The 22,973-nt window shown below is 53.2% G+C and overlaps 1 protein-coding gene across 1 annotated transcript; it reads right to left on the reverse strand.

The window, feature by feature from the left end:
- Nucleotides 1-2,779: 2,779 nt before the first annotated feature.
- Nucleotides 2,780-9,210, reverse strand: LOC123345243 (zinc finger protein 420-like). Its single transcript, XM_044981977.1, has 3 exons — nt 9,084-9,210; nt 8,045-8,158; nt 2,780-7,675 (listed from the first exon to the last, which is right to left on the reverse strand). The coding sequence occupies exons 1-3, from the start codon at nt 9,208-9,210 to the stop codon at nt 5,649-5,651; spliced, it is 2,268 nt and encodes a 755-aa protein (XP_044837912.1). The 3' UTR covers nt 2,780-5,648.
- Nucleotides 9,211-22,973: the final 13,763 nt, after the last annotated feature.

A 22,973-nucleotide genomic window follows, 5' to 3' on the forward strand; every position in this document is an offset into this window, starting at 1 on the left:
CATCCCTGGGCTCTATTTAAACCCCCTTCATGTCTGTCCCCCTCCCAGGATCCCCTCTGCCCCTCTCCTGGCTGCCTCCCCCGTGTGGGCACTGACTGCAGCTCCCCGTTGGGCACCTGGGTGTCAGCAGCAAAGCTCCTGTTGCTCTGGGTCAGGGACTGGTGCTCTGCCCATTCAGGATAGTCCCCTATTCAGGGGCGGCTCTGCTTTCAGTGGCACGCCTACGGGAGGTCCCCAGTTCCATGTATTCAGCAGCTTGCCTTCAGGAGGTCTTCCGGTCTCGTGGCTTCGGCGTACCCGCTGCTGAATTGCCGCTGAATCTGTGGGACTGGCAGACCTCCCGCAGGCGTGCCGCTGAAGGCTGCCTGACTGCTGCCCTCGCACCCCCTGCAGCTTGCTGCCCCAGGCACATGCTTGGAGCGCTGGTGCCCGGAGCTGCTGCTGCCCCTATTCCCACCCCCATCACAGCGCAGGAGGCTGTGGCTGCAAGTTATGTTATTGAGAAAAACTCAAAAATAAAAATAAGTCTCCCCAGAAGCTCTGCTCTGGGCATGGGCAGAAGGTATAATAGTCCGGGGAGGCCCAGGTTGTGGTGGTCCTGCCTACGCTCTGTCTCTTTCCACTGTGTTCCTCCTCTGGACCTCCTGGGCAGGCAGCTCGGCTGGCTCGGGCTGCTCTTACTGGAAATTCCAGGAGGCGGGCGGGTGCCTTTCCCAGCCTTGCAGGAGGAACCACTGGACCCTGAATTCAGGGGACAACAGGGAGGGGAGTGGGGGGGTCACAAGTTCAGAACTAGGGATCCAGAGGGGGACACTGGGAGAATCCCAGACAGCACCCGCTGCTCCTCAAAGCTGTCTAGGGAGCCAGCAGGTGATGCCCAGAGGAACTCTGCACGGATGCGTGAGACAAGGGAGGAACTGAAATAGGCCCCACAGTCGCAGAGCGCCCCCTCGTCCAGCATCTTCCCCCTGGGATTGTAAATGGCCACTTTGGTCAGGGCCAGGAGGACATTGATGGGGTCTTGTGACTTCGTGGGGCCATGGACAGGGTGTGAATATATAAAGAGCTGTGGGGTAAAGTGCAGCCAGAACCTCAAGAGGAGGTTCTGGAGGAGCCGGAATAGGGGCTGGAATCTGGCACATTCTAGATAGGCCTGCGCCAGGTTCTCCCTCACGCCGCAATGGGGACAGGTGTTGGGAATGGAGGTGAACCGTACCAGGTACACACCCCGTGCTCACAGCTCCATGGAGCCTCCAACTGATATTCATGGCGGGTCATGGAACCAGGCTGGACTATAGACTGGCTCACTGGGGTTCCTAACCTTCTACAGGTGGTAGAAAGTCTGGCCACCTGGTATCCGGGCAGGACATGAGGGTGAGGAAGTGGTCATGGCCACAACACTGGATTGCCAAGGGGGTCTTGGGGAGGGAATCCCGGGCCCTCCCACTCTACTGGGCTCCGACCCAGGACCCTTTTACCTACAAGTAACCTGGCAACCAAGACTACTTAAGTCTGTCCTCCCTGGGCCTCTTCCGCTCATCTCCCAGCCTGGGGTCACCTCAGTCCAAAGCCGTCGCCTCATGGGAAAATCCAAATCCCAAGGAAGCAAGAGGGACTCACCCCTGTCCCGGGCCACAGAATACTTCCCTCTCTGCTTGTCTATGCGGAGGGTCCTCCCTTTTCTCACGGAGGGCCCCTTTAGGCAGCTGTATCAGAGCGTTTAGGTTTCACAGTGCTCTGTTCTACTGGAGATGTGGACTGCAGGTCTGCTCATCTTCAGCACTGCTCCCAACTGAACTAATTTGCTGTCTTTTAATTCCTCCAGCAGATGGAGCATTTGCTGCAAGTGTGGTGGGGCAGAGCTGGCTAAGCCCAAAATGAGCCCTTAAGCCCTTGTTGCTCAGCGTGGGGCTGGTGCACCCAATCCCAAGGACACCTCAGATGAACTCAAGGAAGAGGTTGTGCCTAGTGTTAACCTGCAAGGCAGAGTAAGGCCTGGCAGAGCCCTGGGGAGTTTGTGTGGGGAGCTGAAGGCTGGAGGTGACAGGGAACTGACACCCAGTTCAGCAGCAACACGTCCCCCTCGCACTGAGGCAGGGGGGTAACAAGGAGATTCACAGTCCAGGGCACCCTGAGAAAATGCCACAGCCAGAACCTGCAGTGTGTGGAGCTCGGGGATGGTGAAATAACAGCTCCAAGGGGCTTAAAAAAACAAAAACAAACAAGAAAACCCAACTCCAAAGGTGGGGATTCCACAAGCTCCCTTGGAAGCTATTCCAGAGCTCAAATACCCTCCTGGTTAATACATTTTCCTAATCTCTACCCTAAATCTCCCTCCCTGCAGCTTAACACTTTAGGGTCCCCCCTTCAGTGGCCATGGAGCACAACTGCTCCCCAGTCTCTGTATAACAGCCCTTAGCATGGCTGCAGACCATCCCCAGTCTGCTTTTCTCATGACTAATAGACCCACTTCTTTTAGCCTTCCTCCACAGGTCGGGTTTTCTAAATCTTTGATCATTTTCTGTTGCTCTCCTCGAGACTCAATCCAATTTGTCCTCATCTTTCCTAAAGTGTGCGGTGCCCAGAACTGGACATAAGACTCCAGCTGAGGCCTCCCCAGGGCCGAGCAGAGCGGGACAGCGACCTCCTACAACACTCACGTTACTACACCCCAGAATGATACCAGCATTTCCCCCCCTCCCTCCCCATCCAATGCCCAGCCCGGCGCATTGCTGCTCCAGCCACACACGCACCCCAGGGAACTAGGAACACATTAAAGCTGGTAGAAAAGCGCTAACAATCCATGAGAGAGGCATTCGCCTGGCCTCCTCCTCTCAGCAATGGGGAGTCGCCGACCTCTCTCCACATCAGTCCTCTTGGGGCTTCATCTGTAGCTCTTCAGAGTTCAAGGATGACTTCACCCAGAACTTGTAGGACATTTCCTCTCCCTCTGGGACATGTACAGTGAGTTCACAGTTCTCAGACTCAGCTCTCTGGCTCGCAAGAGCAAACAGGGCCCTTTCAAGGCCCAGGACACCGACCCACCCACCCTCTCCCCCTCCTGACTGTATCTCACATCTCTGCAGGGATCAGGCAGTCACTTCCTTCCCCATTTCAGTCCCTGACTCCTGGAGTGCGTATCCAGCACTCACCCTCAGTGCTTTGCTGACAGACACTGGTTACTTTCATTGTTCAAAGAAGCAGCAAATCTGATGTGAAAAGAAAATCAGTGAGGACTATTGTGGCAAATTATCATTTGTCTTTTGAAGTCCCCAAGAAATCTGAACTAGGTCCTTTAAAACTTATTTATTATCAAAATACGTGACAGAACAGACTTCACCTAAAAGAGAAAAACCCACACTCCAGGGTAGGCTACAAATCACTTTCCCGTTCATGAAGTGAAATCCCAGAAAATTTTAAAACTCAAATCTTGGGAACAAATTTGCCCGTTTCCTGCTGAACAGGCTAAAGCTCCTTTCCTCAGCACCGCCGCATTATTTGGCTGGTTACTGACAAAAGCTTTATCATCATCGTCACAAAAGAAAGAGGAAACAAAAAGACAAACAGCCAAAAATTTCCTATCTACAAATGATCTGGATTTGGCGGGAAAAACTCCAGATGCCACTTTACCAATAGCTGGAGGCTGCGCTTGAAGCTCAAACTGTGCTTTGGGTTCATTTCAATTCCCCCTTCAGGAATGGGACATTTTCTTCTCCAGCCCTCAGGGCCTGATTGAGGATCAAAGAAATCAAAGCCTGGTTCCTAAGCATGGTGGGAAAGGACACTGTGGTAAATGACACACAGGAGGGGTAGAAAGGGAAAAGGATAAACTCTGCACGGCTTGGACAGAGGCTGCTCTGTGAGAGAAGATGTGTGAGCTTGATGGGGGCGGGAGGGAATCCCCCGGAGTCTCCCCGTCCCCTCCAATAAAACAGAAGCGAAAACACCACATTATTTTGCTATTCCTGCTCCAGCTCTTTTAGACTCTATTGAATGCTGGCGGATAAGGGAGAAACAGCACAACCAGTTAAATGCTTTTCAGCAGAACCTGGAGCAATGTGAGGCTGTCTGGGAATGAGACAATCTCACTGCGAAGGGGGGACTTAGTGACTCCAACAATCACTTTGCTAATGGGGGATTGGAATGAACTGCTCAGGGTCAGTCTAGACTAGAAAAAGGGGCGGAGGAACAAAGGAGACGCACCAGCTAATCCCAACCACTTCTCCTGCCCTAGACAGACGCTCGGAGGCTGATATTATCACTCCCCATTTATTCCCTCTCTGGAAGGCACAGATTTGTCTCAGGTCATCCCGCAAGCTGCTGGCAGCTTTGGGAACAGAGCTTATGTCTCCTGAGTCCCAGGCCAGTGATCTACCCACTAGGTAACGCTGCTTCCCTCTCACAGGCTGATGCTGCTGTAGCAGAGGTGGGAAATCCAGACTGCCAACTAAAGGCCCTGTGGGAATCAGTCTCTGCTAATGGTGCTGTCTGAATGCAGCGGGGGCAGGGAGAAGGAGCAGAGGGGGTGAGTGATGAGGCAGCACCTCTCTGCCTCTGTGCTCCCTCTCGCCTCTGATCCCATGAGCCCCAAACACTCGATAGCCCAGCACCCAGCTCCCCCTGCTTCCCAGCTACTCCAGCCCCAACCATTCAATCCCCAGTTTCCTCACCATAGCCCATCGCCCTGGTCCCTTAATGGTGGATCCCCCAGAACCCAGCGCCCTGGGGGATTTGGGGAGGGGAGGAGTTACCAGCCCCCAGAGACACTCCCCCTGCAGGGAACAGCTCCAGGTGAGTAGGGGAGCCCAGCCCCGGGGCTCGTGGAAGATGGGGGGTGGGGACAGGTGTGTAGACTGAAGATGGAGCCTGGCCCAAGTGTCCTTCTCCTCATCTCCATGGCAGGGGGATCCCGCCTGGGAGGGGAAGAGAGAGGGGCATGGGCAGCAGGTACAGTGGGCCGGGGGAGGCCATGCCTCCCGAAACACTCTAGCATGGCCCCGCCCACACTCCACCAGGCCCCCTCCTGGAGCAGAAGGGGCAGGGCCTCAGGCAGAGGGGGATGGGCTAGTCTTCCCCCCCAAGGGCACTCCACTGTCCATGGAGATGGGGAACTTCAGCCAGGCAGAGGGGGCAGCTGGAGGATTTTCTCTCTCTCCCTTCCTCCACCTGAGGCTCAGCAGCCAGGGCTGCAGCAGGGAGGAGGGGCTGATGGGGGTTTCTCCACCTCTGCCTGGGGTTTGCTTAGACCAGGCAGAGCCAGAGGGTCACTGACCAGCTGATGCTCGGCTGCTGCAGGATCCTCCCTCCAGCAACGGGCAGCTGGATCCTTGGGAGCCAAACACCCTGATGTGTGTGGGAACGAGGAAATGGGTTTGTCACCATGGCTGGCCCCAGTCAGGTCCCTGAGAGAATTTCCCTGCTGCAGGGAGGAGTCTCTGATGTCCAACATGGCGTTAGCGCCACTTGGAGCATTTTCCACACTGAGAACATCTCAGAGGTTTCTTCCCTGTATGGATTTGCGGGTGTCTGATACTCCGGGAGCATCAAATGAAGCTTCCCCCACATTCAAGGTCTCTCTGTTGTGTGGGTCACTGATGTGTGAAGTCAAATTGAATCTTTTCTTGCAGTCAAGCTATTCCTAGGGTCTCTCATCCTTGTGGTTTCTGATGTTTGGTCAGCGCTGAGCTCTTACTGAAGCTTTTCCCACAGTCAAGGCATTTATAAGGTCTCTCTCCTATGTGGATTCTCCTATGTTTAGTAAGGTATGAGTGCTGACTGAAAGTTTTCCCACAGTCCAAGCATTTATGGGATTTCTCTCCTGTGTGGGTTTTCTGATGCATATTAAGGCCTGATTTGAAACTGAAACTTTTTCCACACTCAGGGCATTTGTAGGGTCTCTCTCCTGTGTGCGTTCTCCCATGCTGAGTAAGATGTGAGCGCTGACTGAAAGTTTTCCCACACTCAAGGCATTTATAGGGTTTTTCTCCTGTGTGGATTCTCCTATGTTTAGTAAGGGCTGAACTTGCGATAAAACCTTTCCCACAGTCGAGGCATTTATAGGGTCTTTCTCCTGTGTGGATTCGCCCATGATTGATAAGGGATGAACTTTGCATAAATCTTTTCCCACACTCCAGGCACCCATAGGGTCTCTCTCTTGTGTGGGTTCTCTGATGTCTAGTAAGCTTTGAGCTCTCACTAAAACTTTTCCCACACTCACAGCATTGAAAGGGTCTCTCTCCTGTGTGCACTCTCTGGTGTAGAGTAAGTTGTGACTTCTGAATGAAGCTTTTCCCACAGTCCAAGCATATATGGGGTTTCTCTCCAGTGTGAATTGCCTGATGTCTAGTAAGGTTTGTTCTGTCAACTAAGCTTTTCCCACAATCAAGGCATTTATAGGGTTTGTCGCCTCTGTGTGTTCTCTGATGCTTAATAAGGTGTGAGCGATGACTGAAATCTTTCCCACACTCGAGGCATTTATAGGGTCTTTCTCCTGTGTGGATTCTCCTATGTTTAGTAAGGGATGAACTTTCCATAAAACTTTTCCCACACTCGAGGCATTTATAGGGTCTTTCTCCTGTGTGAATTCTCCTATGTTTAATAAGGGATGAACGTTCCATAAAATTTTTCCCACACTCAAGGCATTTATAGGGTCTTTCTCCTTTGTGGATTCTTCTATGTTGAATAAGAGATGAACTTTGCATAAAACTTTTCCCACACTCAAGGCATTTATAAGGTTTCTCTCCTGTGTGGGTTCGTTGATGGGTAATAAGCTGTGATTTCTGAATAAAACTTTTCCCACACTCACAGCATAGAAAGGGTCTCTCTCCTGTGTGCACTCTCTGGTGTATAATAAATTGTGACTTCTGAATGAAGCTTTTCCCACAGTCCAAGCATTTATGGGGTCTCTCTCCTGTGTGGATTGCCTGATGTCTAGTAAGTTTTGTTCTGTCAACAAAACTCTTCCCACAGTTGAGGCATTTATACGGTTTGTCACCTGCGTGGACTCTCTGATGCTTAATAAGGTGTGAGAGGCGAATGAAATTTTTCCCACACTCAAGGCATTTATATGGTCTCTCTCCTGTGTGGATTCTCCTATGTTTAATAAGGTCTGAGCTCCGACCAAAAGTTTTCCCACAGTCCATGCATTTATAGGGTTTCTCTCCCATGTGAGTTCTCCCATGTCTAATAAGGGCCGACTGCACACTGAAAACTTTTGCACACTCAAGGCATTTATAGGATTTCTCTTCCATGTGCAGTCCCTGCTGTATAATAAGAAATGACTTCTTACTGAAGCTTTTCCCACAGTCCAAGTATTCATAGGACTTCTCTCCTATGTGGGTTCTCCAATGTGTAAGAAGGGTTGCACTGAAACGGAATCTTTTCTCACACTCAAGGCATTTGTAGGGTTTCTCTTCATTGTGACTTGTCTGCGGGATTGTGGTTTCCCTGGGATCCTTCCATCCTCCGCCACAGAGAATGGATTCATACAGCTTGTTCCTGGGATAGTTTCCCAGCTGCATCTCTGTTCTGTGTTGTTCTCCCCAGGCTTCTCCCTGTTCCAAGCACTGGGAAAAATTCCCTTCAGCTCTTCTCAAAAACATCTCCTGTGGTTCCACTTTCTCAGGACCTTCCTGCTGCTGATTCTCCTCCTTGTTCTCACTCACTGTCCTATCACCTGCTGGGAGAGAGAAGCCAGACAGGAGTCACTGCCTGTGCTGGGGGGAAAGGACAGGAAGGGGAACAGCACAGAGGGAAAACACAACACAGTGACTGTTGGGGAGATGGAGACATTGGATTCTGCCTCCACATCCCACCCCAACACTCCCAGGGAGGGCAAGTCAAGGAGGAAATTCCAGACAGTTAACAGGATGGGTGGGAAGCCGTGACTGATATTTGCCTTGATGATACGACACCTGCTGACTGCAGCCCTGACCTGGGTGAGATGGGGCAGAACTGAGGCCTCTCACTCACAGCACATTTTGGGAGTCCCAGCTTTTCCCTTTACTCACCAGATGTTTCTGTCTCAGTTTCCCTGACTCCTCACCTGTGCAGGTGCCTCTCAGGCTCTCTCTTTCCTCCCAGGCCTGGAGATCTGGGATCCACGGCTCTTCCCCTCGTTCCAGCCGGGCGATCAGGTCAGGTTTGGGAATGGGGAATCCTGCTCAGGGGGTGAACATAAGAACAGCCATACTGGGTTACACCAAAGGTCCATCTAGCCCAGTGTCCTGTCTTCCAACAGTGGCCAATGGCAGGTGCCCCACACAGAATAAACATAACGGGCAATTATCAAGTGATCCATGCCCTGTTACCCGTTCCCAGCTTTTGGCAAAAAGAGGCTAGGGACACTATCCCTGCCCATCCTGGCTAATAGCCATTGATGGACCTGTCCTCCATGAACTTATCTAGTTCTATTTGAACCCTGTTATAGTCTTGGCCTTCACAACATCCTCTGGCAAAGAGTTCCACAGGTTGACTGTGCCTTGTGTGAAGAAACACTTCATTTTGTTTGTTTTAAACCTGCTGCCTATTAATTGCATTTGGTAAATCACGCAAAGTCAGGGTGCATGGAGTCTTGATAGAGTATTTTCCACAAGGAACGTTCCCTGAGTTTAACCTGACCCTACATGGGATTGTGGTAACTCAGACCCGTTAGGAGCTGACGACATCGGAGGGGAGGGGTGTTGTCACGCCCTCACTAGGAGGTCTCCGGGTAGGTATGCTCTGGGGGACTTGCTGACACACACACAGCTTGGGTGTTAAACTCCTGCCTATTTCCAAAGCTGCAGAACCTAGAGCCTCCCCACGGATGGAGCAAGGTGAACGATGTATGAAGGAGAAATAATACAGGCAAGGCAATCCCCTGCTTCTGGTCCCTTGACAGCTGGAGAGATGGAGATGAATTAGCCTGTCCATTAGGTTTCTGACTCCCCTGTTCCATTGAATGGGGTGTGGAGTGTCTCTCACACTGGAGCTGTGGACTATACCACCCTCCCCACTAATGCAACGGACCAGGGGAGAACCTGACCAGATTCAGACACGCAGACCCACAGCTTCTAATAGCTAAGAACACAGGACGCCCTTACCCAGCGAGGTCACCGTCTCGTAGTTCTCCTGCATGACGTCCCTGTAGAGGGCTCTCTGAGCGGGGTCCAGCAGAGCCCCCTGCCCCTGGGTGAAATACACAGCCACCTCCTCGAAGGTCACCGGCATCTGAAACAACAAGAGTCCCCCACTCAGCACCTGCTGCCCCAGCCACAATTCCAATATTCATGGGGGAGGAGGCCCAGAAAAGCAGAATCCTGCACCCTCCTCAGAGCAGCCAGGAGGCTTCAGTGGGTGGGAGAAGGTGAGAGCTCCTTGTCCCCCCAGCACACGGAGCAGGGCAGGGTCTTCTCATTTCCCACATGCCTGCCAGCCAAAGGCTGATGCGGGAAGCAGAGCTCTGAGCCGGGGACGGGGACAGGAATCCCAACAGCTTCCCTGCGTATTTCACAGCAGCCTCTGGCCAGTGGGGTCAGGCTCCAGCCCTGGGAGTCTGGTCAGTTTCCCCAGCCCTGCCCAGAGGGGGTGTTTTTTGGTTCAAAAATAGGGGAATGTTCTGAACAGGCCCAAATCAGGCTCCAAACTGATTGTGTCCGAGAAGATTTATCACATCCTGTCCCCTCCCTGCCTCACCCTGTATGTTTCCTGACACCCCCACCCCCAGCAAATCCCTCCTGCAGCTCCATGAAAATCCCCTACCTGAGCTGGCACCATCACAGCCATTTCCCTTCCCTGTCCCCTGGAAGACGGGAGGATTTGGAGCGAAACGTGGACGTGATTTCTCAGCCTGTCGGGGCGATGGGGGAGGTTTCAGAAGGGGCTTGAGTCCATTTCACACCCCGATTCCCCCCAGGCTCTCTCCCTGCAGACAGACACTCTGGACTCTGCCATGCTGGGAAAACCCTCAGTCACTTTATTACAACACAGACCTGGTCCCTCCCACCAGCACTGAGACACTTTTAAACCGCCCCAGGTTTAAAAGACAAATACTAGAAAAGAGCAGAATGAAATGAACCAATTTGGGGGATTCCCCCTGACATTGGCCATGAGGGCAGGGCACTGCTGGGACTGGCTCTTCCTGTCAGCAACTTCCCTTGTGCCCAGGAGAGTCAGTCGGCCCAGGGGGTGCAGGGAATGGATCCGGGCAGGGCTGGGAGCTGGGAACCTCCCTCCCCACTTCTTGCTCCTGCTGCCCCTTTTGGTCTCACCCCTCCCCTTCCTGTCTCCTTCCCTCCCGCTCTGCCTGGGAGAACTGGGGACTGTCCCGTTCCCAGGGCGTTGGCTCTCCAGAGTGAGCCTGGCTGTGTCACTGGAGGCAGCACTTCAGGGAGGCAGGCACAGGGGGGAGCAGCAGTGTCACACTCTGGGCTCTCAGGCAGAGGAGGCAGCAGCATCTGCCCCAGGCAGCTCAACTCAAGGGCTCTAATATCAGGAGCAGAGACAGACACACACCAGCCGCCTCCTCTCCCTGAGCAATAGCCAGAGCCCTCTGGTGGCAGCAGGTAATGACTGAGCCTCCCTGTGCTACCTCTGCTGATCCCATTGGCCCATCCACACGCACCCCCTGCCAGAGCCAGCAGTGACTCTGGTCTGACACCGGTGTGGCTGAGATCTGAATCCTGCCCGGAAATCAGGCCAGGGCCCTGGGCAGCCCCAACGCTCAGGAGACAAACCCCAAAACCATGAGTGGGTCCGAAAATCATAAATTGGGAGTAGGGTGTTGTGGCAAAGTGGGAAAGTTCTTAATGTTTTCTCTGAGTACTGTGGGGGCCTCCGTTTCCCCTGTGCAGTTCTTAAGGATCTAGGTGGTGGGATAAGGGGGTGTGATTGTTGTAGAGCCTTAGAGGGCCAGTGTGATGCTGTCTGCACAGAGAATGGCCGAAACCCTGTCTCCGGGCAACTGATGGCCTGGACCCCTCCCCTGCAAAGGTGCCAACTGAAGCTGTTGGAGAACAAAGAGATCGGGTGTCCTCCTGGCCCAGGAAAGAGACAAAGGCCAGAGGAGGGGCTGGAGAGTTTCAGTTTGGAGCTGGCTGGGGAAATGGAGGGGGGCCAGATGGGGCTCTGGCCTCCCTGGCCCCAAGATAACTTAGGGGTCCTGTTTTCTGTACCTACAAGCTCTGTTTTAGACCGTGTCCCTGTCGTCTAATAAACCTTCTGTTTTACCGGCTGGCTGAGAGTCACGTCTGACTGCGGAGTTGGGGTGCAGGGCCCACTGGTTTCCCCAGGAGCCTCGCCTGCGCAGGCCGGCTGTGGGAAGCACACAGTGAGGAAGGGGATGCTGAATGCGCCGAGGTCAGACCCAGGAAGGTCGAGGCTGCATAAGCTTCTTGCCCTGGAGATAGTCTGTGCCCAAAGAGGAGGCTCCCCCAGAGTCCTGACTGGCTTCGTATGGAGTAGTTCAAGAGCACTGCCCCAGTGACTCCGTGACAGAGGTGTGTGTGGGGGGGGGGGAGGGGAGAACCAAGAAAAAAAGCTGTGATCGCAATCTGCTGCAGTTCAGCAGAGGTCCTTCACTCTGAGCAAGAGTGAGGGACCCTCCGCCGAATTGCCGCCGAATAGCTGGACCTGCCGCCCCTCTCCGGAGTGGCCGCCCCAAGCACCTGCTTGTTAAGCTGGTGCCTGGAGCCGGCCCGGGGGGGGGGGGGGCGGATATTTGCCTTGTAGCTTCTGAGCCCTTAGGCGGAAGGCTCCATCTACCCCCAAAGAATCACTGACTAGTTGTGCTAAAGGAATTCCCCTCTGGCTGCTGGGTGGGGCAGCCCCTCACCCTCTCCTGCCCCATGGGGTGGGGGAGCTGCCCTTGTATCTCTCCCTCTCCTTCTCCCAAATTTCTACCCTGTTTTTCTCCCTTCCCCAGCCAGTCTGCTCTTGCTCTCACAGTCTCCCTGCAGCCTCCCCTCCCCACATCCCTCCTTTCCCTCACAGCGGCCCCCCCTCAGAGTTTCCTTCTATTGCAGCTCTGTTCCCATCCGCCCCATAAGTCTCCCCTGATTCCCCTGCATTGCCACATCCTCCCTCAGCACATCCCCTGCCCCCATCCCATCCTGCCCCCTTCATCCCCCTTCATCCCACTCCTGCTCCTCAAACATCCCTGTTCCCCCCTCAATCCCCTCGTCTACACTCCCTGCCCCTCTTCAGCCCCCTTCTGGTGTAGTGCAAGAAACTGCTATTTCTAGGAATTTGCTATTTGGGGGGCACTGAGCATGCTCAGTAACATCTGCTGAAGTCACTGCCCTTCACTCGGCCCTTACTGGGCATAAGATTCTGCTTGTGGCTTTTTACAGGGGTTAAAAAGGGGCAAAGGGGGAAAATTGGAGGGGGAGGGTGGCCAGGGTCTGAGCAGGGGGCAAAAATTGACTGGTCGAGGGGGTCAAGCAGCTAGGGAGAGGTTTAGGATAGGAGCTGAAGGGTAAAATCGGGGGTTAAGCCGGGGTTAAGCACTGCCAGAGGGTGAGAGAGGGCAAAACCCCGGCACAGGCAGGGCAGAGGGGGTAACAGTTACCCCGGTGGACACCCGTGTTTGGGGAGAGTGGGGAGCAAAGGGGCTTTTTTATTTCCTCTCTCACAGACAGCACCTCTCAGCATGGGCTTCCCAGGGCTGAGTTCTTAAAGGCACAGGCATCCGAACGCCTAGTCACCGCTGCTCGTTTGTGTGATAGATTTCAGAGTGGTAGCCGTGTTAGTCTGTATCAGCAAGAAGAACAAGGAGTCCTTGTGGCACCTTAGAGACTAACAAACTTATTTGGGCATAAACACACCACACAACAAAACCACTAACCCAGGAACCAATCCCTGCAACAAACCCCGTTGCCAGCTCTGTCCAAATATCTATTCAGGGGACACCATCATAGGACCTAATCACATCAACCACACCATCAGGGGCTCGTTCACCTGCACATCTACCAATGTGATATATGCCATCATGTGCCAGCAATGCCCCTCTGCCATGTACTTTGGCCAAACCGGACAGTCTCTATTCAAAAGAATAAATGAACACAAATCTGACATCTAGAATTATGATATTCAAAAACCAGTAGGAAAGCACTTCAACCTCCCTGGTCACTCAATCACAGACCTAAAAGTCGCAATACTCCAATTAAAAAAAAACCTTCAAAAACAGACTCCAACGAGAAACTGCTGAATTGGAATTAATTTGCACACTGGACACCATTAAAATTAAGTTTGAATAAAGAGTGGGAGTGGATGGGTCCTTACACAAACTAATAACTATTTTCCAGTTCATCTGCAAATTTGACACCATCAGGTCAGGATTAAACAAAGACTGTGAATGGCTTGCCAACTACAGAACCAGTTTCTCCTCCCTTGGTTTTCACACCTCAACTGCTAGAACAGGGCCTCATCCTCTCTGATTGATCTAACCTCGTTATCTCTAGCTTGCTTCTTGCTTGCATATATATACCTGCCCCTGGAAATTTCCACTACTTGCATCTGATGAAGTGGGTATTCACCCACGAAAGCTCATGCTGCAAAACATGTTAGTCTATAAGGTGCCACAGGATTCTTTGCTGCTTTTATTTTCCCATACTAATTTTTCCCCTACTGCTACTCACACCTTCTTGTCAACTGTTGGAAATGGGCCATCCTGATTATCGCTACAATATTTTTTTCTCCTGCTGATAACAGCTCATCTTAATTGATTAGTCTCATTATAGCTGGTACAGCAACACCCATTTTTTCATGTTCCCTGTGTATATATATCTTCCTAGTGCATTTTCCACTGCATGCATCCGATGAAGTGGGTTTTAGCCCAGGAAAGCTTATGCCCAAATAAATGTGTTAGTCTCTAAGGCCTGGTCTACACTAAGAAGGGGGTTCGAATTAGGGTACGCAAATTCAGCTACGTGAATAGCGTAGCTGAATTCGAAGTACCCTAATTCGAACAACTCACCCGTCCACACGCGGCGGGGTCGAACTCCGCGGCTCCCCCGTCGACTCCGCCAACTCCTTCTGCCGAGGTGGAGTACCGGAGTCGACCGCGGCGCTTCCGGAGTTCGAACTATCGCGTCTAGATCAGACGCGATAGTTCGAACTCCAAAAAGTCGAACTCTCCGCGTCGAACCGGCAGGTAAGTGTAGACGTACCCTCAGGGTAGGTCCATACTTACTTGCCGGGTCGACGCGGAGAGTTCGACTTCTCGGAGTTTGAACTATCGCGTCTAATCTAGACGCGATATATCGAACTCCGAACGCGCTCCCGTCGACTCCAGAACTCCATCACTGCGAACGGCGGTGGCGGAGTCGACGGGGGAGCCGCGGAGTTCGATCCCGCGGCGTCTGGACAGGTAGGAAATTCGAACTAAGGTAGTTCAACAGCTGAAGTCACGTACCTTAGTTCGACACCCCTCCCCCCCCGTAGTGTAGACCAGGCCTAAGATGCCACACAGACTCCTGTTCTTTTTTCTCTGTCTGATGTAACCTACAGAAGACTTGATTCAGTAACAACTTGTGACAGAGGTACCCGGACCAGGGGCACTAAAGGTGAGGGGGAGCAAATTAGGATTAATCAACCAACAAGAACCTTACCTATCAGTGACTGCTACTGGTAGCAAATGATGTCAGATAGCGCCTCTCCCCACATGCCCCCCCACTCGGTTTTCCTCTGTTCCAGCCTCTTTCCCCTCAGCCCCATAATTCTCCCCCTGCAGCCTGATTCCCCTGCATCGCCCCTTCTCCCTGCCCACCCCGCACCTCTTTATCCTCCTCCCCCTGCAGCCCGGGGGTGCCGGGGGGGGGCGGGTCTCTCTCACCTTCCCTCCGAGCGGGGCCCCCCGGGGCAGGGGCCGGGCTGGGGGCTCTGCCCTGGGAGAGGCTCCTGGGGGGGAGCAGCGGGAAGGGCCCTGCTGGAGATTCCCCTCTCCCGGCTGCAGCCAGGGCTCCGGGCTCCCAGCACCAGCCGCCCCCCGGGGCTCGGGGATCTCGCCAGGAGCCTGGGAGCCAGAGTCACCGCAGCGGCTGCGAGTCACTTCCTGCGGCCGGGACGCAGCGAGCCCGGCCATTGCTCCCAGCCAGCGGCTCCTGGGTCCTAGCGATCAACTCGTGACAATGCAGCCCCTGCCTCCTGGGGCCCCACCACCCCTGGACACGGCTGGGGGCATCGTGCAGAAAAGCCGCAGGATGGGATCAATGGGAGGAGAGAAAGGAGACTTCCAGATCCTGGGGGTGCGGGACAAGGGGTGTTTCTATGGAGACTGGGGATTGTTCCAGAGAGTCCCCAATATCATCAGGGACACAGATGATGGGGTGCAGGGCCAGGGACGCTCTGTGTGTGATTCGCTCTGGTAACAGACTGGCACAGGGAGCAGTTGGGGAGAGCTGGGCTCTGCACCCCACACTCACTGGCTACCAGCTCTGCTCCCCTCGCTCCACGGAGCTGTCAGAGCTTTGCCACCAGGTTTCCTGGAGTTATTTGTGGGGCCAGATTAACCCATCCCTGGGCTCTAGGCAAAATCCCTTCATGTCTCCCCGCCCCGCCCCACACCAGGGATCCCCTCTCCCGGCCGGCCCCCCCGTGTGGGCACAGACTGCAGCTCCCCGTCAGGCACCTGCAAATCAGCAGTGAAGCTCTAGCCAATGTGGTTCAGGGGCTGGTGCTCTGCCCACTCAGGTTTATCCCCACTGACCCCACCCCCCACAATGACAAGGGCATGGCAGGGGGGACAAAATGGCATGAGCTGTGTTGTGCCCTGGTGCACGGGAGGTCACATTGCCACTCGCTCACTTTTGGCCTCATGTGCCCCCCCTCACAAAAATGGGGTGCAGGCTTTGGGCCCTGGCATAGCCTTAGGTTGCCTTTGCCTTAATTCAGCCCTAACTGCACTTGATCTGGGGCCTGCAGGGGAGTTGTTGAGTTGCTGTTGTGTCCAGAGGGGTCTGGTCCCGGCTGAAAGAGAGGAGGCTGTGCTTGTAGAGTGGCTGCTTTGTCCCAGAAAGGGGAACCTGTTCTCCCCCCGCTTACCAGCTAAAGTGATCCCTGCTCAGTTCAGCCTCGGAGGCAGAAGAGGTGTGACACACGGGGAATTTTCTGTAATATTTTTGTATGAATAGTGTGTGTGCCTCAGTTTCCCCTATATGTGGCATTATTAACTAGGTGTCCAGAACAGGTTGTTTACTCTCTGCAGAGATCCAGCTGTGACTGATGCCTAGATGTCTGGGCTCCATGTCTATGGAGAGTCTGAGAACACAATGGCCATTTGAATTGCCCAGACATTTGGCACCTAGCCAACAACCCTGGATGGCCCTCCTCCCCTGGGCAGTAAGCCAGCCCTGTTTGACCAGCTGGAGAACAAAGGGCTGAGGAGGAGGAGGACCAGTGGACAAGGTCTGCCCAGGGACAAGAACAAAGGATTGAGGAGAGGCCAGGTCAGGGGCTATTAAATGTGGGCGGTTGAAGGCTTAAGACTTTCTGGAACTGAGACAAAAGAGAGGCTGGAGGACTCTGTGCTCTAGGCTGACCAAGATGGACCATGCTGTAACTTTCTGATCTCTGTGCTAACCACGGATGCTCTGTGTCTTCCAGAAATCTAATAACCCCTCCTGCTTTCATGACACTGACTGACAGTCCTGGCAGATGCTGAAGGTGGGGGTGCATTGCTCCCTTTGGGTGTACAAGTCTCTCTCGGATGTCCAGCTCAGGTGGACTCGTTGGGTGGGAAGGCAGCTGAGGGCTCCAAGGTTTGGTGAAGCTAAGTGGCTTGTGGTCAGGAAAGAGTGAGACCCGCAGAGCGGGGCTGGCACACTGCAGAGGTCCTGCTGGGGACTGTTCCAGAGCACTGCATTGGTAGATCCATGGCAGGATCTGTCTCATGCCACTGCCTCCTCCCTTGAGATCTGGGAGCCTGAACGGAGCAGCTGCTGCTCCCCCAGCAGGGTCTGTGCTGGGGAGAGAACAGCTCTGCAGGCCAGTGGTGGGGCACCCACGGGGGGGGGGGGTCCAGTCCTCTTTTCCAAGGACTCTGTAATGACTCATCCAAAGTGTCACAGGTTCAGCAGGAGAGATTAAGGGACCCCCGCATCAGAAGATCCCATGGCCCAGGGGTGAGCGCACTGGGAGCCCCCTCTTCAAATCCTTTCTCCCCATCAGGCAGAGGAGGGAATTGAACCTGGGCCTCCCACATCTGGGTGATTACTCTAACCCCTGGGCTACATGCTTAAGGGAGAGAGCATCCTGCACTCCCCTTCTCTGGCTGTTTTGTGCAGCTTGACATCTGCCTAACTCATTCTCACAGGCAGGGACCTAAGCCACCTGGCTCCAGCAGAGTTCCCAGTGGTGCATTCCACAACCAGCCTCTCAGGCACTGGAGCGCTCTCCCCTGGGCTACGCCAGCCCTGCAAGCTAACAATAGACCCACTCCAGCCCCCAAGCCCTTTTGGTACCCAGCCCCCTATCATGGGATACCCACAGAAATCCCTGATCTGCAGTTCCCCGAGGACCACTGTGACCCTGAGAGCATCCCAGTGCCAGAGGCCAAGGGGCTCCGTGGGATTTAGTAGTTTCAGCTGGCTTAACCAGCCCATCTCACTGTTGCCATAATGTGGATCTAAAAGGTGCCATGTCCTATAGCATTGGAAAACTACAAACTCACTGCTCAGTGATATTCTTGTATGAGGAGGTGCGTGTGGGCGACACATGAAGAATTGTAACTATATATGAGCAGGAATATGTTCTTAAAAACCTGGCTGTCAGGCTTAAGTCACTCTGCCCCAGACAAAGGAATGTGGTTCTTCCGCCTGCCTGAACCTGTCTGCAATGTAAATGGAGCGAGGGCAATGAAATTACATTTCCACCAAGGGCAGACAAAGTCAACCAATGTGGAAGATGCCACTTCCCACTCTCAATGGGAGATGGAATCCACAGCTCCAAGAAACCTTCCTGCCTCCTGAAGCGCGGTCATTGAACTCTGGAACAGGCCACAAAGCCGGCTTGGCACACATTACTGAGCAGAGCCAAGAAGGCCGAGCTCCTGCACACCTGTGAAAAGTGGAACCTTCCAGCCAAGGGGTCTGAAGGTCTCCAGATACTGAATCTAGGCGAGAAACCTGCTGAGATACAAGGCTCAGATTCACTGAAGATAAATGTAGTCACTAGAAAGCACATTTTGTTTGTAACCACTCCTGGCTCTTTCACACTTACTGGACATCCCTTAATCCTATGTTCCATGGAAATAAACTTATTTTTACTTTTACAACAACCATCTCAATTACGTGTGAGTCCTCACCTAACCTAACAGGGTGGGGCTATGCGCTGTCCCTTTAAGAGAGCAACAAAATTACTAAAGTTCTGTGAGTGCTACACTGAGGAGGATCTGACCCTACACAGGTGGTGACAACCCCTCACTGGTCTGGGCTGAACCCCACAGCATCACAATGGATCTGAAGAAGTGGGTTTTTTACCCACAAAAGCTTATACCCAAATAAATCTGTTAGTCTTTAAGATGCCACCGGACTCCTTGTTGTTTTAATGGCACTAGAGCATTTCACCAGACACTACCCCTCCGGCATCAAGCTTGAATTTGCTGATAGTAAAACAAAAGGAAGTTTATTTTGAGAGAGACGAGAGAGCTTCAAATAGAAACAAGGGGGAGGGACGGAAACAAAAAATTTCAGAAAACTGGGACAAGGGCCAACACTCACTAGAAGTTACATTTTCTACCTGACAAAACAGATCCTCACCCGAAAGGTCAAGTCTTTCGCAGCGTTTGCTGGCCCCAAGGAGCCAGCCCCCAGTCTTCCAGGAAGTATCCCGCTTCAGTGACTGGATCCAGAGCGTCTTTCTCCACCTTGTGACCCACTGAATCAGTCTTTTGTCTTTATTCCCAGCCAGAGCAATCCCCTCGCCCTCAGCTCCTCCTCCTCACTGCCACCAGCTTTCAGTGTTTATAGTTCAGCGTTGATGGGTTCCCATTTGTTTTCTGAATAGGCGCAATGGTGGACAGCTGAGCAACCCATTGCATAATGGGCTAGCCAGGGAAAACTGCCTCCAATGAAAATGGGCTGTCACCAGGGGTGGCTCTAGACATTTCGGCTCCACCGAAGCCGTAGGACCAGCGGACCCTCCACAGGCATGCCTGTAGGAGGTCCACCAGAGCTGCGGGACCAGCGGACCCTCCACAGGCATGCCGCCGAAGGCTGCCTGCCTGCCACCCTCCCGGCGACCGGCAGAGCACCCCCGTCACCAAGACCTGTGAGTCCCTGGTGACTCCCTTTCACTCCATCACCATAAGGGGATAACTTTCAATATAGTTACATTATTACTTAAATATGTCTCATACATGCACTCGCAATAGTTATGAGTATCAACACGTTATAAGCTTTCAGTAGAGATCTCACATGCTGCCCCTTAAGGATCAATACCAGGAAAACAGTGCATTCCGTGCAGTGAGTTTGTCAGGTCTGAGACGGGAGTTGCTTGTATTGAACAGTGAGCCTTCTGCCCATGGGCCTTTGTGTTACGAGGCCCTGAAATCCGGGCTGCAGGGAGAGGTTTATCTCCATTAGAGGAGCGAGGATTAAGTCGTACCCTCTCCTCAGCATCTCCCGTTGGCTGTCTTAGGCAGCCCCCTGCCTAGCACGGCGGCTTTTGTGGATCCCATTCATAGGCCCCTCTCTCTCCCTGTGCTTTATATAGGGAGCCTGGGTGACTGAGTCAGGCTTTCTGGATCACATTGATTGAATTTTCTAGTCTCTTTGTGGACTCAGGCCTTAGTCCAGAGGTGGGCAAACTATGGCCCGTGGGCCACATCCGGCCCACAGGACTCTCCTGCCCGGTCCCTGAGCTCCCATCCAGGGAGGCTGTCTCCAGCCCCTCCCCTGATGTCCTGTCCCCCCTACAGGAACACTGCCGCGTGGGCGGCGGGGCTGCGAGCTTCTGCTGCTCTAAGCGGCATGGTAAGGGGGTGGGGTGGGGGTTGGATAAGGGGCAGGGAGTCATGGGGGGAAGTTAGGAGACAGGTAGCAGGGGCGGTTGGATGGGGCGGGTGGCAGGCATGACAGGGTTTTGGGGGGCGGTTAGGGGACTGGGAACATGGAGGGTTGGATAGGAGTCAGGGGAGTCAGGGGACAGGGGGGATTGGATGGGGATGGGGTGCCGGGGGGGCAGTCAGGGGACAAGGAGCGGGGGCGGAGTTGGATGAGTCAGGGGTTCTGAGGGGCAGTCACGGGGTGGGAAGTGTGAGGGGGTGGATAGGGGGCAGGGGCCAGGCTGTTTGGGGAGGCACAGCCTTCCCTACCCAGCCCTCCATATAGTTTTGCAACCCCCATGTGGCCCTCAGGCCAAAAAGTTTGCTCACCCCTGTCTTAGTAGCTGGCAGCAGCTGGGTCTTTGGTCTCTAGACAATTGCAGACCAGGCTGAAGCAGGTGGCTCTAGTTACCAGCTACCATCCCATGTCCCTTTACGGTTTTCTGATGTTCACTGAAATCACCAGCCTTCTCCTGAGGGGCACCTAGAACAGTCCCTGCCTTTTTTTTTAAAATCAGTTGCAGTAAAATCATTACATCACACATAGGTGGCGGGAGAATACCCCCTTCGGGGACACGAATCCACCAGCCCAATCCCTTCCGCCAGTGGCGCCTCCACAAGGTGGAGCTCCAAGCCCCCTTGCCGCCGGAGGAGCCCTAAGCTACCGGCTGGCAAGCCCAGGCTGCCCAGAGCCAAGCCAAGCCACTGGACCAACCCCCAACCCAGGCTGGCCCAAGCTGCCCAGGGTGGCCCCAGCTCCTGGCAGCTGGCAGGCCCGAACTCCAGGCCACTGGCTGGAGCTGAGCCTCACCCCGGCTTCAGGGAAGAGGGGAGAGAGGCGGGGCCTTGGGGTGGAACATGGGTGGGGCCACAGCTTGGATTAGGGGAGGCTTAGCCTGCCCCGGGCTTTGGTACCCGCCCCCCATGACATCGCATCCAAGAGACAAACACCATTGAGTTGGGTGTACGGCCTCCCTTTGCTCGGCTACAACTACATGAAAACATACCTAGCTCTCAGACAGCACTTTCGATAGCAGCTCGAGATTAAAAACACCTCCCCACTGGTTAACTCCCCTCCTGCCGGAGGTGGGCGAATGGGAAATGTCGGCCAGAGGGGACTGCCCCTGCAGATGATGGGTTTTCCCCACTGACCCACAGACGAGTCAGAAAACCTGACGGGTTGGCAGTCCTGGCATCTGTAGTCTGCGGTGGTGATGGCTGGGGCTAGAGGCTTCCCAGGCGGCCGCTGGGATCCTTTAGTCGAGACAAAGGACACTGGGAATTTGAGAAGCTAATTTCTATTTTATTATTTAAAAGCAAGAAAGAAAAGTTAACCTTCCCCAGCCCTCCCAATGCTTGGCCCGGCCCGGCCCAGCGCTGCTCCCAGCTCCCATGCGCACCAGGGAGAGAGGAATGAGTTAAAGCTGGTAGAAAAGCACAGACAGTCTGTGAGAAACGCCGGAACCTGGTCACAAAGCAGACGTTCCAAAGCAGGAAACACGGGGAGTTCAGGTTTGAGGGAAGCCGTGTGGGGTGAGGGGAGCCCAGAGTGTGTCTATAACCCACACGCGGGAGACGGCAGTAGGTGAGGAGAAGACCAGCAGGGCCAACAGGCTTTCTGTGGGTTGGTCTGGATTTAGGGCTGGCCAGACCTGTTCATTTCCCTGGTTTCCTTCTCCCTTCTGCCCAGCCTCATCCTCTCAGTAAGCAGGAGACCCTGCCCCTTTCCCATCACTCCTCTTGGGGTGTCATCTGTAGCCCTTTAGACTTCAGGGACCGCTTTGCCCAGCACTGGTAGGACAATTCCTGTCTCTCTCTGGCACTGGTGTAGTGAGTATAGAGTTCTCAGCCTCAGCTGTCTGGATCTCAAGAGCAAACTCAGCATCTCCCATCCTCTCCCCGTACTGACTGTATCTCACATCGCTGCAGGGATCAGGCAGTACATTCTTTCCCCATTTCAGTCTCTGCCTCTCAGTTGAAATATAGCGCTCAGTGTCTGTGGGATAGATATTGCTCATTGTCATTGATCAAACCACAGAAAAATCACATGACAAGGTTAAAATGAAATATACAAAGGACTATTCTGACAAACAATCATTTGTCTCCTGATTTCCTCAATAAATCTAAGCTACATCTTGTCAAGCTGAACCAGAGGTAGGTAACCTATGGCACCAGAGCTGATTTTCAGTGGCACTCACACTGCTCGGGTCCTGGCCACCAGTCTGGGAGGTCTCTGCATTTTAATTTAATTTTAAAGGAAGCGTCTTAAACATTTTAAAAACCTTATTTACTTTACATACAACAAGAGTTTGGTTATATATTACAGACTTATAGAATGAGACCTTCTAAAAACGTTAAAATGTATTACTGGCACGTAAAACCTTAAATTAGAGTGAATAAATGAAGATTCGGCACAGCACTTCTGAAAGGCTGCCGATCCCTGAGCTAAACTAATATCAATGTATGTGACCAAACAGCTTTCAGGAATAGAGAATAACCCACAATCCAGCGTGGGCTATAAAACACTTTCACATTCATAAAGTGAAATCCCAGAGAATCTTAAGACCCTTTATGAGGAAAATAAATGTATCCATTTCCCTTTGAACTGGCTAAGCCTGCTTTAGTTTACACCTCATGGTTGTTAGTTACAAAAGTTTTAGCATGAAGGAAGAAAAAGAAAAAGAAAGAAAAAGCCCAACTTCCCCTCTACAAATGATCTGGACTAGCCTAGAAAAGCCTGGAAGGAATTTTTACCAATAGATGGAAACAGCAATAAACACAGAAAGCTCAATCTGTGCTTTCTTCTCCAGCCCTCAGGGGTCTGATTTAGGACCAGGAAAACCAAGCTGTCATTCCTAAGCATGGAGAGCCAAGAACACTGCGGCAAGTGACACTTTGGGAGGTGGATGGGCAGAATGAGGAGAGGATAAACCAGAGGTAGGCAAACTTTGTG

The sequence above is a fragment of the Mauremys mutica genome, chromosome 12, assembly GCF_020497125.1.
Source record: "Mauremys mutica isolate MM-2020 ecotype Southern chromosome 12, ASM2049712v1, whole genome shotgun sequence".
NCBI lineage: Eukaryota > Metazoa > Chordata > Testudines > Geoemydidae > Mauremys > Mauremys mutica.